Source organism: Oncorhynchus mykiss, chromosome 5, assembly GCF_013265735.2.
Source record: "Oncorhynchus mykiss isolate Arlee chromosome 5, USDA_OmykA_1.1, whole genome shotgun sequence".
NCBI lineage: Eukaryota > Metazoa > Chordata > Actinopteri > Salmoniformes > Salmonidae > Oncorhynchus > Oncorhynchus mykiss.
In genome coordinates, this window is record NC_048569.1 from 22,768,665 (window position 1) to 22,785,666 (window position 17,002).

At 44.4% G+C, this 17,002-nt stretch overlaps 1 protein-coding gene across 1 annotated transcript in view; it reads left to right on the forward strand.

The window, feature by feature from the left end:
• LOC110523445 (homer protein homolog 1) overlaps positions 1-17,002 on the forward strand; it is a 30,757-nt gene continuing 13,755 nt past the window's right edge. Inside the window, exon 1 of the mRNA XM_036977064.1 lies at positions 1-1,289. Coding sequence (XP_036832959.1) covers positions 1,285-1,289 — 5 coding nt within the window. The 5' untranslated portion in view covers positions 1-1,284. The remainder of the gene's footprint in view (positions 1,290-17,002) is intronic.

Below are 17,002 nucleotides of genomic sequence, written 5' to 3' on the forward strand. Positions count from 1 at the left end.
AAATTCTAAGTTGGATGACCGTTGAAAACGATTTTTCCCAGATGGAGCTCGATTTTTTCCGAGTTCCCAGATGTCTTGAACGCACTGAAGTCTGAGATTTACGAGTTCCCATATGTTTTGAACGCGACAAGAGCTGTGATGAATGGGATGAGAGGAGAAATCAGAGACTACACAAACAGACGGCTGAAGAAGGGAGCCGTTCGATGGAGCGAAAAGAGGTCGTGATTTGACATTTGAGATCTCTGTCTGATAAATAATATCAACGAACTGGCAATCGTTCATATTTAAACATAATTTACCATAGCATTTCATATTCGCCCGGCATCTTAGATGCTAGCTGCTTGTCTGATCTGGTACTAGAGATGGTGGAGCCATGAGAATGCACCAAGTCTTTCCGCGAAAACAGATGGGAGATGAAGCCTACTCGACAAAAAAACACATTCCTCTGTAGCTAAAAATGAGTTTATTATTGTTGCAGATGTATTTATGATGTTAGTGCCATGCAATGATGCGTTTGATAAGCTGTAGTAGAATAGCTGCTGGAGGAATTTTGATGGCACTTACGACGCCAGGGAAAGAGGCAACGAGTAAATTGTGCTATTTTGAACAGTCGGGCCTTACAAAGTGACATGCAGGAATGAATGTTCAGCATTTTTCTCGCCCGAGGATAACTGTATGCGGTGCAGGCAGCTGGTCACATTGAAAGCGGCGGTGTCTTTGGAGAGTAGCGAAATACAAGGCAGCGGAGAGGAGCGCCGAGCTGTAATACCTAAGTCCGTCTAGAACCAAGTGGATATTTTAAGATTATTTTAGCAGCCAAGATAAGATTTTGTTCTGCCAATATTAATGCAAGCGGTCCCTATTTACCTGCCTTATAAGTGTAAAATGAGGTTCGCGCTACATGGGAATTAAAAACAGTCTGTCAATCATGTATGTGGTCCTTGGTAGCCAACATTAGCTTAGCTGCTATCGTCGTTGAGCATGATTGAAAAGTGCATATCATTTATCTAACGTCAACACCGATGTTTTCGATCCCCATGCATGCACCGACACGTTTGTTTGGGAGAGCTTTCAACCAACACCCACAGCGTAAAACAGACGAACAGGCTATGTCGGCGTGAAGGGAACCACACTGACTATCTCGAGTACCTCCTCAAGCCATAGCCGTCAACAGCGTTGTGAAGAACCGATTATTGGAGAGGAAAACACAGTAGCTTGTTCATTCCCGCGTTGGAGCCCTCGGCGACCACGGCCTGAATCCCTTCGATTAACCGACCAAGCAAAATGGGGTACGTATCGCGCAATGTAGTGCCATTTTTATCCTGTACTAAAGAATGGTGTTCATGGGAGTTGTTATGATTCATATGAAGCCTGGTTTGTTTCAAGATAAATACGTGTGGGTAGAAGGTTGAGAGCAATATGCTGGCAGGCTACATGGGTTTACCTGAAGTTGGCTTGCATTACTATGCCAGGCTCACCATTAGTCCATGGCCTGAGCTATAGCTTCCAAATGCCTACTGAACAATTTATCAAACACTGGTGAATAGGCTATTCCTCCGTTATTCTAAGATAGGCCACCTAAAGCATGTTATCGGTTTTTATTTCAATACATTAGAGTACGTCAGATGGGTTTAGTATGTGGTGTCATTGGAAAACTATAATCTCGTCCAGTACTGGAGGGATGGCCTTGTGATGGGGTTGCACTGTCTACGTGAACATGTATCAATTATTTCACAAGTTTGTTTAAGATTTGTTCCAGTGCCTAAACAAAAGCTATAATATCTACCATAGAAGTAGATCATACTGTGGCATAATATGCCTGTCATACATTCTGAAGAAATACTGACACCAGAAAGGAACCCAGAAGTCATTAAGTGTATTTACAGTTCAGACTAAACACCTTAATATGGAACCCCCTTCCCAGAGGATCCTGTTATCTTTTCAAGCCTTTGCCTGGCAATCCGACTGTGATACCGCTGGTTGCAGTCTGAGAGTAGTGCCATACATTTGTTTGGGAAGCCAGAAATTGGAATATAATAATAATCTTAAACTTCCTCGACCTGTAGTCTCAGCAGTTTGTTGTTTTGTGGTTGGGAATTTGAGAAAACATATGTACAGGAAAGAATTATTACACAGATGTTTCCAAACGCTGGTACTGCAGTCACCTGGCACATACGCAAAACAATGTAAACCCCTGCAAGACTTGGGTTAGTATGCATGTCCTTCTGTCTTGTGCACATTCTTCAGGTGGTGAGCAAACAAATGGTGATAGCCACACACCGAGAAGTCGGTTTAATTATACATCCCTGTGGATGTTTTGTCTAAAATTTCTGGCCACAAAAGTACTAAATCAGAGGACAACCGGTGAAGTTCAAATATAATTTTATTCAACATTTGCGACAGACGGGGGACATATAGGTTTTTGTCAATACCAACCCCAGCCGATGGGTCTCACCTGATGCTTAGGCATACACCTATACCTACACAACAAACTCACTTTGTTGTTGAATATGGACTAAACCTGACTTTAGACCATCTGAGATTAAATGAGAAGAAAGTTTATTTCGGGGGTGAACGGCGGTGTTAAGCCATACAGCACCTCACTAACCTTAAATTCCTAGTCTATGATCCAGTTAGGACTCCATATCTCGGACAAAAAAATTAGAAGAATGCATCTTTCTTCAAAGTGTGCCCTTATCTTAAATGAAGCCTCTCAGTGTGTTGGCTGTTAAAGTGTTTTAGTGCAGGGATTCTGTTCTGCATAATGTATTAATGTAAACCAGGCTGAAACTTGGCACCTCAGCAGCCTACAGTACTCTCAGGACGTGTCATAAACAGTCTGATATATTGGGCTAATAATCATTAGTGTAGATGGATTGAAATAGGGAGGTTTCAAGAGTGTGTTAGAATAAATGTTATTTGGCATCATTTTAAAACTATTCCCAGGGTTAAATGTTGCACAAATGATTTCACAAATTATGATTAATCTCCCATCAACTGAACCAACTCATTGTCTGCCCTTATCTGGTTCAACAACTTTAACCACAACCTTGACTAGCCTATGTGGTGCATTTACGCTGAAACGCATCCGTTTTTAAAGCGGCAATCTGCAGTTAAAACAACAAAGCCCCACCCGTTTCAGTAAAAAGCTGAGGGATGGGACTGGAAAAATGTAACCACTCAAATTCATGAACAGCACTATGGATGAAAATACTGATCATCTATGATATAAAAATGATAGTTTTAACCACGTTTCGAGGCTATATAGTGTTTGGTTACAGTACATTTACTTTGTTTACAAATATTGGAGTAAAACAGGCTTATATTTTGGGTTCTGATGGAGTACGACAGCTGAACTAAGCTCATGAGGCATAAGTTCTATTCTTCAAGAACCAATGGGTACATATCATTAATTCACAAGTCCAAAAATGGATGAAGCTACTGCAGATTGCAGTAGATTGCTCCTTTAAGGACTGCCTGTCCTGCGCCAACCTTTAAAACTTCCCTCCCTGTCCTCAGACTGAGTAGAAATGATCTTCACAATCATACGAGGTGCCAGTGTTGGACAAGGAAGTTACTGTGAGACTAAAGTGGATGGTCAAAGTCAGGAGCACTTTTGTTTTGGAAGCATCATTGCTGTGTCCTGACTCAAAACCAGACTCTGACTTACCAGAGTCACAGTAGCCCTGCCCTGTTTCAATCTTACTCATGTCTAATGGCAGTGGGAAGCTGAGAATGCAGAATGGTAGCTTATGCACTGGGCATTTCCATCATAAAAGGACCCATGAGCAGTGAGCACCAACATGTGAAGTTCCAAAATGTAGGGATACATAAAGGCTTTGATTTCTGTATGATTTTCTGTGGAATTGCCCCACTTTTAAAACATAAAGTACAGTTTCATTGAGGAAACACGAAAAGATTGCAGTGTGAAGGTATTAAGAAGAACCTACTAGCAGATCCCTCCTGAGTTCTACCCATGGCAGTGTCCCCAGAGTGTCCCCCCTACTCTCTAGTCTGAGTGGATGGACCCAGTAGAACCCCCAACCTGAGAGAGATGGAGCCAGAGAGTTAGCAAGACCGAGGGCGTGGGGAGAGATGGAGAGTGAGGGAAAGAGAAATAAAGAAGGGCATATGGAGAGGTAGAGAGAGTGGGCGATGGCCAGCCCAGTGAGATCCAGAGAGCCAGGAAGAGAGAGGAAGAAGTGGGGGAGTGTGTGTGAAAGAGTGAGAGGTTGGGCTGCTGTGGCCAATGCAGTTAGTAGGGGAAAGCCAGACATCTTCACTGGGCTCCAGCTGTCAATACTTCCCTGGACCCTGAGTTAACAACAGGAGCAATGGAGAGAGAGACGAGGAGAGAGAGAAGTCTATGACAAGAGAGCGAGAGATTTCTCCTTTCTCTAATCACATTACTACTATTCCATTTTTTACAGTTGTTATTATCATTATCTCAATTTGCTTTAGCAAAAGGGGCCTTGTCATTAATGCTAATAAAGCTGATCTGAATCTGAGAGGGGTCAGAAGAGTCCACGCAAACCACAAACCACCCTCCATATGTGTGTCACCAGAACACAAACCAGGCCCTAGCAGATGGGCATTTTAAGCCAGAGGTTGCACCAATAGTCCTGTGTGTATCCACAGACCAGGCCTTAGCCTAGCATATGGGTATTTTAAACCTCAGGCAGCGCCAGGCAAAGACCACACACTCCCTCTGTGAGTAGGTTTAACCCGTATGGGACACGCTGCCTTGTGATTGGCTTAGAGAGCCTGTGGGAGGGAGAGAGGGGGTTAGAGGATGCTCACAGATCCTGACCGGCCCTGAGTCACATGGGTGTTGCCTTGGCAACCAGGCAGCAGCTAAGTTTGTAATGCAGGCAAGCAGGTTTTTTTTATTTTGTGAGTGGTGGCGTTCCAACCTGTCTTTTACACAGTCAATCTGCACTAGGCAGTGTATCACATCTCACAATGCCTGTAGAAGTGTTTTAACAACATCTCAGGAACCACAATCATATTATATAGTAATCGTTTAAACATTATAGTAAAACCTTTCTGAAAACAACTTGGTTCTTAGCCTTCATCTCTATGAAGACTGACTGTGAAAGGGATCCCAGACAGACTGACAGACATGTCAGGTGAGGATGAAAAGGACCTAAGCACAGGTTGGCTCCTCTTGAAGGCTTCTCAATATTCCCTCTAGTCTGGGAAGCAGAGGAATACGAGGAGGAGCACTGTCCTGGAGAGAGAGGTTACTTGAACATGAGTGTTTACTGACCACACACACACACACACACACACACACCGATAAAGGTCCGTAATTGGAGTCTGCACCAGGGTGCTTTCCCCTTTGGCCACAGACAGTACCTGCCTTTGATAACCTCTATGCAAACAGAAATCTCTGTGTATGTGTGGTGGTAAGTGGAGAACTGCTGATTTGATAACATCTGCGATCGGATTCCTCTGGCATAGCACTCGTCATTGAGCCCCGCATGCCACACAACTGTCCATTGTGGGAGGGATTAGAGGCTAACAAACAAACACACACACACACACACACACACACACACACCTGGCCACTGATGTACTGATAACAGAGAAACTTTGCTTTAATTAAGCAAATGTTGCTCCAGGAGGAAGTGGGTATAATGGCATTTGATGCCAGTAAGATTAGTCTGAATGAAAATCAGATTGATAGATTGCAGAACTGTCATGTTATTGCAGATGTGTCATGTTACAGGGAGAGACTCCCTAAATGAACAAACCCTCATTTCAACACAACAAGCAGTGGACTTGGAGAGCGTTCAGTGAGGTGAAATTAGGAATAGCGAGAGACATGGTAATGGAAGACTACAAGGAAGGACATGGGTTAGTAAACTCAGCAAAAAAAAGAAACATCCGTTTTTCAGAACTCTGTCTTTCAAAGATAATTTGTAAAAATCCAAATAACTTCAGATCTTCATTGTAAATGGTTTAAACACTGTTTCTCATGCTTGTTCAATGAACCATGAACATGCACCTGTGGAACGGTCGTTAAGACACTAACAGCTTACAGACGGTAAGCAATTAAGGTCACAGTTATGAAAACGCAGGACACTAAAGAGGCCTTTCTACTGACTCTGAAAAACACCAAAGAAAGATGCCCAGGGTCCCTGCTCTTCTGCGTGAACGTGCCTTAGGCATGCTGCAACGAGGCATGAGGACTGCAGATGTGGCCAGGGCAATAAATTGCAATGTCCGTACTGTGAGACGCCTAAGACAGCGCTACAGGGAGACAGGACGGACAGCTGATCGTCCTCGCAGTGGCAGACCACGTGTAACAACACCTGCACAGGATCGGTACATCCGAACATCACATTTGCGGGACTGGTACAGGATGGCAACAACAACTCCCTGAGTTACACCAGGAACACACAATCCCTCCATCAGTGCTCAGACTGTCCACAATAGGCTGAGAGAGGCTGGACAGAGGGCTTGTAGACCTGTTGTAAGGCTTGTAGACCTGTTGCAACAACGTCACCTATGGGCCCAAACCCACCGTCGCTGGACCTGGTAAAAAGTGCTCTTCACTGATGAGTCACGGTTTTGTCTCACAAACAGGGGTGATGGTCGGATTTGCGTTTATCGTCGATGGAATGAGCGTTACACCGAGGTCTGGAGCAGGATCGATTTGGAGGTGGAGGGTCCGTCATGGTCTGGGGCGTTGTGTCACAGCATCATCAGACTGCGCTTGTTGTCATTGTAGGCAATCTCAACGCTGTGCGTTACAGGGAAGACGTCCTCCTCCCTCATGTGGTACCCTTCCTGCAGGCTCATCCTGACATGACCCTCCAGCATGACAATGCCACCAGCCATAGTGCCACGAGCCCGGATCTCAGTCCCGTTGAGCATGTCTGGGACCTGTTGGATCAGAGGGCTAGGGCCATTCCCCCCAGAAATGTCCGGTAACTTGCAGGAACATCTCACCGCAAGAACTGGCAAATCTGGTGCCGTCCATGAGGATGAGATGCACTGCAGTACTTAATGCAGCTGGTGGCCACACCAGATACTGACTGACTTTTGATTTTGACCCCCCCCCTTTTGTTCAGGGACACATGTGACGAACAGAACTGGAATAATGTCTGTGGAACTTGTTCAGTTTATGTCCCAATTGTTGAATCTTGTTATGTTCATACAAATATTTACACACGTTAAGTTTGCTGAAAATAAACACAGTTGACAGTGAGAGGACGTTTCTTTTTTTGCTGAGTTTAGTAGGGATGCACCGATATGACATTTTTGGCCGATACTGATATCCAATATTTTCCCTGCCAAAAAACAAGATACCTATAAACTATATTTAACATTTTAGCTGCCTTTTTAAGAATTCTAGTACAGTTAAATAGTTAGAAACACACACACTGACCAAAAAGCAATAAATGTTGGCATTTACGTATGTCCCAATTACCAGTAAAACACAATCAAATCTTATTTCTTTCACTTACTTGCTGTGCTGTTTCTTTGTTCATTTGTTCAATCGTTTCATTCTCAACCAGGATTTCATCATACATGTCAAGCAGTGAAGTTTCAGCTCTGTCTGTCCGTGGCCTCTCCTCTCGCGGGGCCTCTTCAGTGCGCACTGTCACTGTGTCAGTTTCCATCTTGTCCAGCTGTCTGTCTGTCCGTGGCCTCTCCTCTCGCAGGGCCTCTTCAGTGCGCACTGTCACTGTGTCAGTTTCCATCTTGTCCAGCTCTGTCTGTCCGTGGTCTCTCCTCTCGCGGGGCCTCTTCAGTGCGCACTGTCACTGTGTCAGTTTCCATCTTGTCCAGCTCTGTCTGTCCGTGGTCTCTCTTCCTCGGAGCGCACGGTCACTGTGTCAGTTTCCATCTTGTCCAGCTGTCTGTCTGTCCGTGGCCTCTCCTCTCGCGGGGCCTCTTCAGTGAGCACTGTCACTGTGTCAGTTTCCATCTTGTCCAGCTCTGTCTGTCCGTGGCCTCTCTTCCTCGGAGCGCACTGTCACTGTGTCAGTTTCTATCTTGTCCAGCTGTCTGTCTGTCTGTGGCCTCTCTTCCTCGGAGCGCACTGTCACTGTGTCAGTTTCCATCTTGTCCAGCTCTGTCTGTCCGTGGCCTCTCTTCCTCGGAGCGCACTGTCACTGTGTCAGTTTCCATCTTGTCCAGCTGTCTGTCCGTGGCCTCTCTTCCTCGGAGCGCACGGTCACTGTGTCCATTTCTAGCTTGTCCAGCTCTGTCTGTCCGTGGCCTCTCTTCCTCGGAGCGCACGGTCACTGTGTCCATTTCTAGCTTGTCCAGCTGTCTGTCTGTCTGTGGCCTCTCTTCCTCGGAGCGCACGGTCACTGTGTCCATTTCTAGCTTGTCCAGCTGTCTGTCTGTCTGTGGCCTCTCTTCCTCGGAGCGCACGGTCACTGTGTCCATTTCTAGCTTGTCCAGCTGTCTGTCCGTGGCCTCTCTTCCTCGGAGCGCACTGTCACTGTGTCAGTTTCCATCTTGTCCAGCTCTGTCTGTCCGTGGCCGCTCTTCCTCGGAGCGCACGGTCACTGTGTCAGTTTCCATCTTGTCCAGCTCTGTCTGTCCGTGGCCTCTCTTCCTCGGAGCGCACTGTCACTGTGTCCATTTCGATCTTGTCCAGCTCTGTCTGTCCGTGGCCTCTCTTCCTCGGAGCGCACGGTCACTGTGTCAGTTTCCATCTTGTCCAGCTCTGTCTGTCCGTGGCCTTTCTTCCTCGGAGCGCACGGTCACTGTGTCAGTTTCCATCTTGTCCATCTCTGTCTGTCCGTGGCCTTTCTTCCTCGGAGCACACTGTCACTGTGTCAGTTTCCATCTTGTCCAGCTGTGTCTGTCCGTGGCCTCTCTTCCTCGGAGCGCACGGTCACTGTGTCCATTTCTATCTTGTCCAGTTGTGTATGTAACATTTCACATAAACCCCGTTTCTTGTCTGCATCGAAGTAGCGGTCCTTGTACTTAGCATCGAGCATGGTGGCAACTCAGTAAAGAGGCTCCGGGAGAATGCCGCCGAATCGCTTGTTCACTGCCTCTTGTAGAGTACTTTTGTAAGTTTTAACCCCACGGTCTGTGTCGGCAGTTTTGTTGAGCAGGCGTTTCAATGCCATGACAGAGGGTATCACGTCTGCTGCAGACGCAGTTGATGAGCTTATTTCTCCAGTCAGTTGTTCAAATGGAGCTAGGAGTGTTTCCAAGTTTCTAACATGTTCTCAAATGCAATTGAAATGGCAGCAGCAGTATGAGAATCAGCACATTGTTGAGCAATACGGCTTTCCTCAGTACGAAACGTTTGTCCCCCCACAATGCTGTTAGACTCAGCATGCTCATGGGGCTGATATCGCTGGTCCAAATGTCAGTCGTGAAGCTAATAGCAGTGACGCCCATAGACAGTAGCTCATAGATGTGCTTTTCAACAAACTGTCTCCAGTAGGGCAACATCTGAAAAATAGTGCCTACTTGGTAGTGTGTGCCGGGTGAAAGCCAACATCATCCACGACAGAGGACATTTGTTTGTCAAGGGCAATGAATTCCATTATCTTGGCATTGATTTCGCCTTTGAGTTGTCTCACTGAAATGTTCTTACTCAACTTGAACTTGTTTAGTTGTTGGAATGGGCACTTAGTTATTCTTCTGCTTTTGTTCTGTGTAGTGCTGTATTTGTCATGGCGTCATTACGTAATCTACCTAATCTACCTATGTTTATACAGTGCCTTGCGAAAGTATTCGGCCCCCTTGAACTTTGCAACCTTTTGCCACATTTCAGGCTTCAAACATAAAGATATAAAACTGTATTTTTTGGTGAAGAATCAACAACAAGTGGGACACAATCATGAATTGGAACGACATTTATTGAATATTTCAAACATTTTTAACAAATCAAAAACTGAAAAATTGGGCGTGCAAAATTATTCAGCCCCTTTACTTTCAGTGCAGCAAACTCTCTCCAGAAGTTCAGTGAGGATCTCTGAATGATCCAATGTTGACCTAAATGACTAATGATGATAAATACAATCCACCTGTGTGTAATCAAGTCTCCGTATAAATGCACCTGCACTGTGATAGTCTCAGAGGTCCGTTAAAAGCGCAGAGAGCATCATGAAGAACAAGGAACACACCAGGCAGGTCCGAGATACTGTTGTGAAGAAGTTTAAAGCCGGATTTGGATACAAAAAGATTTCCCAAGCTTTAAACATCCCAAGAAGCACTGTGCAAGCGATAATATTGAAATGGAAGGAGTATCAGACCACTGCAAATCTACCAAGACCTGGCCGCCCCTCTAAACTTTCAGCTCATACAAGGAGAAGACTGATCAGAGATGCAGCCAAGAGGCCCATGATCACTCTGGATGAACTGCAGAGATCTACAGCTGAGGTGGGAGACTCTGTCCATAGGACAACAATCAGTCGTATATTGCACAAATCTGACCTTTATGGAAGAGTGGCAAGAAGAAAGCCATTTCTTAAAGATATCCATAAAAAGTGTTGTTTGAAGTTTGCCACAAGCCACCTGGGAGACACACCAAACATGTGGAAGAAGGTGTTCTGGTCAGATGAAACCAAAATTGAACTTTTTGGCAACAATGCAAAACGTTATGTTTGTAGTAAAAGCAACACAGCTGAACACACCATCCCCACTGTCAAACATGATGGTGGCAGCATCATGGTTTGGGCCTGCTTTTCTTCAGCGGGGACAGGGAAGATGGTTAAAATTGATGGGAAGATGGATGGAGCCAAATACAGGACCATTCTGGAAGAAAACCTGATGGAGTCTGCAAAAGACCTGAGACTGGGACGGAGATTTGTCTTCCAACAAGACAATGATCCAACACTTAAAGCAAAATCTACAATGGAATGGTTCACAAATAAACATATCCAGGTGTTAGAATGGCCAAGTCAAAGTCCAGACCTGAATCCAATCGAGAATCTGTGGAAAGAACTGAAAACTGCTTTTCACAAATGCTCTCCATCCAACCTCACTGAGCTCGAGCTGTTTTGCAAGGAGGATTGGGAAAAAATTTCAGTCTCTCGATGTGCAAAACTGATAGAGACATACCCCAAGTGACTTACAGCTGTAATCGCAGCAAAGTATTAAAGTATTAATACTTACAAAGTATTAACTTAAGGGGGCTGAATAATTTTGCACGCCCAATTTTTCAGTTTTTGATTTGTTAAAAAAGTTTGAAATATCCAATAAATGTCGTTCCACTTCATGATTGTGTCCCACTTGTTGTTGATTCTTCACAAAAAAATACAGTTTTCTATCTTTATGTTTGAAGCCTGAAATGTGGCAAAAGGTCGCAAAGTTCAAGGGGGCTGAATACTTTCGCAAGGCACTGTGTGTGTGTATGTGTATATATATATATATATATATATATATTGTGCATCCCTAGTTAGTAGTGTACTGTATAGCACATAACTATTTCCTTTGGCTCTACATTACAGCTCACAACCCCTCATACAGTCTGATTCTACAGTAACTATTATCTGCAGTCAGACAGTCTGTCAATTCTGGTGTGAACCGTACAGTTGCAGTCCACCTTCCCACCTCATCACCACCCTCATCACTCTGACGACACCAGTCTACACTGAGTATACTGAACCCCCCCCAGGGCATGGACTCTACAAGGTGTTGAAAGAGTTCCACAGGGATGTTTTATGTTTTACTCCAATGCTTCCCAGTTAAGTTAGCTGGATGTCCTTTGGGTGTTGGACCATTCCTGATACAAACAGGAAACTTTTGAGCGTGAAAACCTCAGTGTTGCAGTTCTTGCCACAAACCAGTGCGCCTGGGTCACGTCCCAGCTCAAAGCTCATAACAAAAAGGGAGGCGACGTCGAGATAGCGAAGAACCGAAGTAACCTACAATGGTGTAAGTGAGTGGTTGCATGCATAGATGTGATAATGAGGGTTGCTGAAAGGTGCCCAAACAAAAATGCCAATACCAAAATCCAACATTGTCTGCATGGAGAGAGTCTCTTCAATGAATGGGGAAGATGTGTGTTTATCCCGGAACACACCCGGAACCAGGTGTGTCCCATTTGTCTGGCCCATTCACCCTCTGAATGTCACTCCTACACAATCCATTTCTCAATTATCTCAAGCCTTAACAATCCTTCTTTAACCTGTCTCCTCCTCTTCATCTACACTGACTGAAGTGGATTTAAGAAGTGACGTCAATAAAAGATAATTGCTTTCAACTGGATTCACCTGGTCAGTCTGTCATGGAAAGAGCAGGTGTTAATGTTTTTTACCCTCAGTGTATGTGTTAAATAATACCTAGCAAGGCCCCAGACCCACCACTCCACTATGCTAACTTAATTAACTGGTTAAGACCGGGAGGTACTGAAGAAGAATCACAGTAGTAAGAATGAAATGAAACCAGCTCTGAGCCACCGCTGAGCAATTAACTGTGTTTTCCCTTGTGGATCCCTGTCAGAGCCCCGCAGATCGACATCTAGGGACTGAATCTCCATCAAATGAGATCCGTTTAAAGGCACAACACTTGGCTGCCATACTGCAGGCTGCTGTTGTGGGCTTTTTAATGCTGAGGGCAGAAGAATCAGCTATAATAGTGTTTATCTTTGAGGGACCACTGGCTGGATGGTGAGGCCGATCTGTGGGAGAGTTCTGGAGGGGAGCTCACTCTGGCCAGGCCAGAGCCGCACCCCAAGGGCCCGCTCACTCCTGGTTCAGTTAACCCAGTCCAACCAGGGTTTTGTAATGCCAAGTATGTTTTTAATGGCAGTTTCCATTACAGAGGTGTATAACGGAAAAGATAATGATGTTGAGATGGAAACCACAGCCCAACACTCTGAAACCCATCATCTTGTGGTTTTCAATCTCTGGTTTGTGAACCTGCACTAGTCCCTCTAATTGTTGTCTGACACTATGTAGTTATGTCTAATGTCAGCGGGTCTCCAAGAAGAAGAATCATGGCTTTGACGTGACAGTCCAGGCTAATGTGTTGAGTAGCCTACAGTTAAGACTGGCAGATATGGTAAACGGTTTGAGTTACGCTGAGGATGTAGGGATGTCAGTTACTCCACCAGGAAGAGGAAGTGTTTCTGCTTTGTGTTTTGGGATCTTCATCAGCGGGTATCCTAGATGGTAACCAAAGCATGCTGGGACATAACATCATGCCATAAGGACACACAGACCCTGCCCTGGCGTTTCCTGTTATAGTAGGTTGGCAACCAATGAGCTGTTAGCCTGTCAGTAACTTAACATAGCAGGTGTAAATTATTATTATTTAAACCCTGAGCAGGATGCCCACATTCTGGTCCTGATCCCGGGAGGTTTTCTTCTGCACTGTTCAACCAATCCAGTACATGTGGTGGAGGAGTTAAGATAGAGTGTTGTCTTGTTAACGTCCAAAAGCAGAAGACAGAGGCTGTCTTCTATTACCCTGAAAACCAAATGTGCCCTGCCCAAGAAAGTTATGGGCCCACTTAGTTAATGCTAAACTGCTATGGTTCTTTACAGTTCACATCTGTCTTGTTTTTGGTTTAGTGATTTACTTAGTGTTTACTTGGAAAATTACCCACAAATACATCTAACCTAAATGCAATGTTAGCATATGGGCAATTTCACAGTATTGGATTTTTCATTTAAAAGGTATGCCAAACCAAAAACATTAATTTCAAAGTTTAACAAACCACACAACTCTATGCACAATGCACAAAAAACACATTTACTAGTAGAGCTGTTCAGATGCAAATTTTGGTAACAGAATTTCTGTCAAATCTTCCTCAGGTTTTTATTTGATCTTTTATGTGTCCACATTTTCCAAAAACTCTTAAATATCTGTTCTGAATTAAGATTCAAAGATGTCTGCAGAAAGAATGGTGTCAGCTATGACATGACACATTGACTCTGAACCTCATTCTCTTCATGGGGATGTGTCCTGAATAGCTAAAGCTATACTTATGCAATATCCTTCTTTGCATATTTGGGTATTATTCTACACACTGGCCTCATACGAGGGAGCGAAATGTGAAAATATATTTTAAGATATATTGGTTTTTGGTCATGTAATTACAAGGCAATGTTTCTTAAACTTACAGAAGGCAAGTCATTTCTCCAAAACTAAGTAGTGTTAGTATTAGTTGGCAGCAGAGTTGGGGTCAATTCTATTTCAATTCCAGTTGGTTTAGAAAATAGAAAATAATTTCTTCATAGAAAAGCATTACACGATCATTTGGGTTGAAATGTCATTGTATTTCCTGAATTGAAATGGGGTTGACCCCAACCCTGAAGGGGTCTTCAACGTCATTGTATTTCCTGAATTGAAATGGGGTTGACCCCAACCCTGAAGGGGTCTTCAATGTCATTGTATTTCCTGAATTGAAATGGGGTTGACCCCAACCCTGAAGGGGTCTTCAACGTCATTGTATTTCCTGAATTGAAATGGGGTTGACCCCAACCCTGAAGGGGTCTTCAACGTCATTGTATTTCCTGAATTGAAATGGGGTTGACCCCAACCCTGAAGGGGTCTTCAACGTCATTGTGTTTTGATGTATTTATAATACCTTTTATTAAGACTTTCTGGGCAACGTTTTCTAAGACCCCTTTTTCATCTGTTTGACCAGAAATCAAAGCCTTGGTTTATTCCAAAGTTTTTAGATGGAACATGGTTGAAAAATGTATATTTGCCTTAATTTAAAACAATGATACACTCTTAGCTTTTTATTTGGCACGCTCCTTTGAACTTTACATGTTGGTGCTTACGTGCCCTTTTACATGTGTGTGTAGCTGTGGAAATGTGTCCAAATTCATGCTTTCTGAATGGGGCTCCTGCTCCTCCCTGCCATCTCCTATCAGGAAGAATATATTCAAATGGCTTGTGATTGAGGGGCAAATTGCTGTCATAATAACATGTGATTCATAAAAAGCAAAGTAAGCGCTCTACTTCTCCTAACAGAACCAGTTATGAGAACAATGTGCTTGTTCATGTCCTGAGCTTTTCCCCCTAGTTTTATACAGGGGTCTCAAAGAGTGTAGGCACATTATCTAAGGCACTGTTGCTCACGGGTAAATTATCACTCCTCTCCCTCTGTCTCTCTCTCCCCCTGTCTGTCTCTCTGTCTCCCTCTCTGTCTCCCTCTCTGTCTCCCTCTCTGTCTCCCTCTCTGTCTCCCTCTCTGTCTCCCTCTCTGTCTCCCTCTCTGTCTCCCTCTCTGTCTCTCTGTCTCTGTCTCTCTCTTTCTGTCTCTCTCTCTCTGTCTCGCTCTGTCTCTCTCTCTGTCTCTCTGTCTCCATCACACTCAATATATTAAGCCTACACTTATTTATGATATATGGATTTTGAGGAAGTATGAGACATTTAGCAAATTCCCGACAGGAAGACTTCTACCCACCGCTTGTTGTTGAAGATGTGAAGAGGCTTCTAGCCCAGTCAGTCCCAGCCATAGATATGCCGCTGGCTATGCTATTAGCTTGCAGTACTATGTATGCCTTTAATCCAAGACCTTACCTGAGCGCTGCTTTCCTCCATAGTTATGTTTGGAAGCTGGGCCAGGACAGTTGTCTGATCTGTGTATGTGGACCCAGCCCAGGTACTACCAGGTCACCTTTGGCTCATCTGATACAGCACTGCTACTGCAGCCTGACTCTCATGGACATCTGCCCCCTGCTGGACTGTTGGTATAACCACATTCACTCATTTTCTTGGGAAAGATTTAAGAGTTGGTTTGGTAAACCATGCTTGTGTGATTAGTAACCTTGCCTGTCCTGAGGACTTGCATTAGCACCCAGGCCTAATGCCTAGGCTTTAGCTCACCTTGCTAACACTGTCATGCGAGATTCAAACCCAGTTGATCACATACAGTACATTAATGGACTGTATTCTGGATTGTGTACTTTCTCTGTGTAAAAGCTTAGCTCCACTTTCCTTTTAACTTTTACAGAATCAGTGCGCAGTTTTCAAACCTTATTGTTCCTATTTCCCCCTGACTCCTGTGTGTGACATAATGGGTGGATAATGGATATAATGTGTGTGTGCAGGGTTGGGGCTCTCATTGTTCAGCTCTTTGGTGGAAAATTTGCATATCTGCCCTTCCTACTGCTGCTTTTAAAACTCACACTCACACGCAGGCAGGGCGGTTGAAGTTAGACCCACTTCTCTCCAGCTAATTCTCTCTCACTCTAACACACATGCTCTTTCTCTCTCCCATCCTCACCTCCAGCACTTATTCCATCAGTTCCTTTCATTCTTTTATCCCATTTTCCTTTTTTCAAACCTATATTGCCTGACTACCCAGACTCCTTGCTGCGGCCAAATGCTACGCCACGCTCACAGACGTTAGTTTCTTCTCTGCAATGAGTCTGGATCGGAGTACCTCCTTGACCCTTCACTGAATGTGAACACTTTCGGGGCCGTCTGATTGGTCCAGAAAACGATAGGTTGGGCCAGAGCCAGTCACTGATGATTTTGTTTTGTACAACAGCCCTCGTCACCAGAAACCACTTCAGTAATGGCAGTCTCAGACTAAAGTATGTAGCGAACGACATTACAAGAATGTAGTGAGTCGTCAGGCAAATATCACTACTCTCCTATTATCTCCCAAGTAGCACAGTATAGGTTGGCTACTTTAATGCTACCAACCTATACATTGTCAAATAAAATTATGTTGAAGAACCACTTCCTTTTATTTAACCTTTATATAACTAGGCAAGTCAGTTAAGAACAAATTCTTATTTACAATGACGGCCTACACCGGCCAAACCCGGACGATGCTGGGCCAATTGTGCGCCACCCTATGGGACTCCCAATCACTGCCGGTTGCGATACAGCCTGGAATCGAATCAAGGTGTCTGTAGTGACACTTCTAGCACTGAGATGCAGTGCCTTAGACCGCTGCACCACTCGGGAGCCCATACTTTAATATTTTATTAAATTTATCAGGCAGCCCTAACAGTTTAAACGTGCCCTGTGCTGGGGATGCATCATCTTTAATGAACCTCCTCTCTATTGTCTTAGCTAAGGCACGTTAACTGTAATTAATTAATGG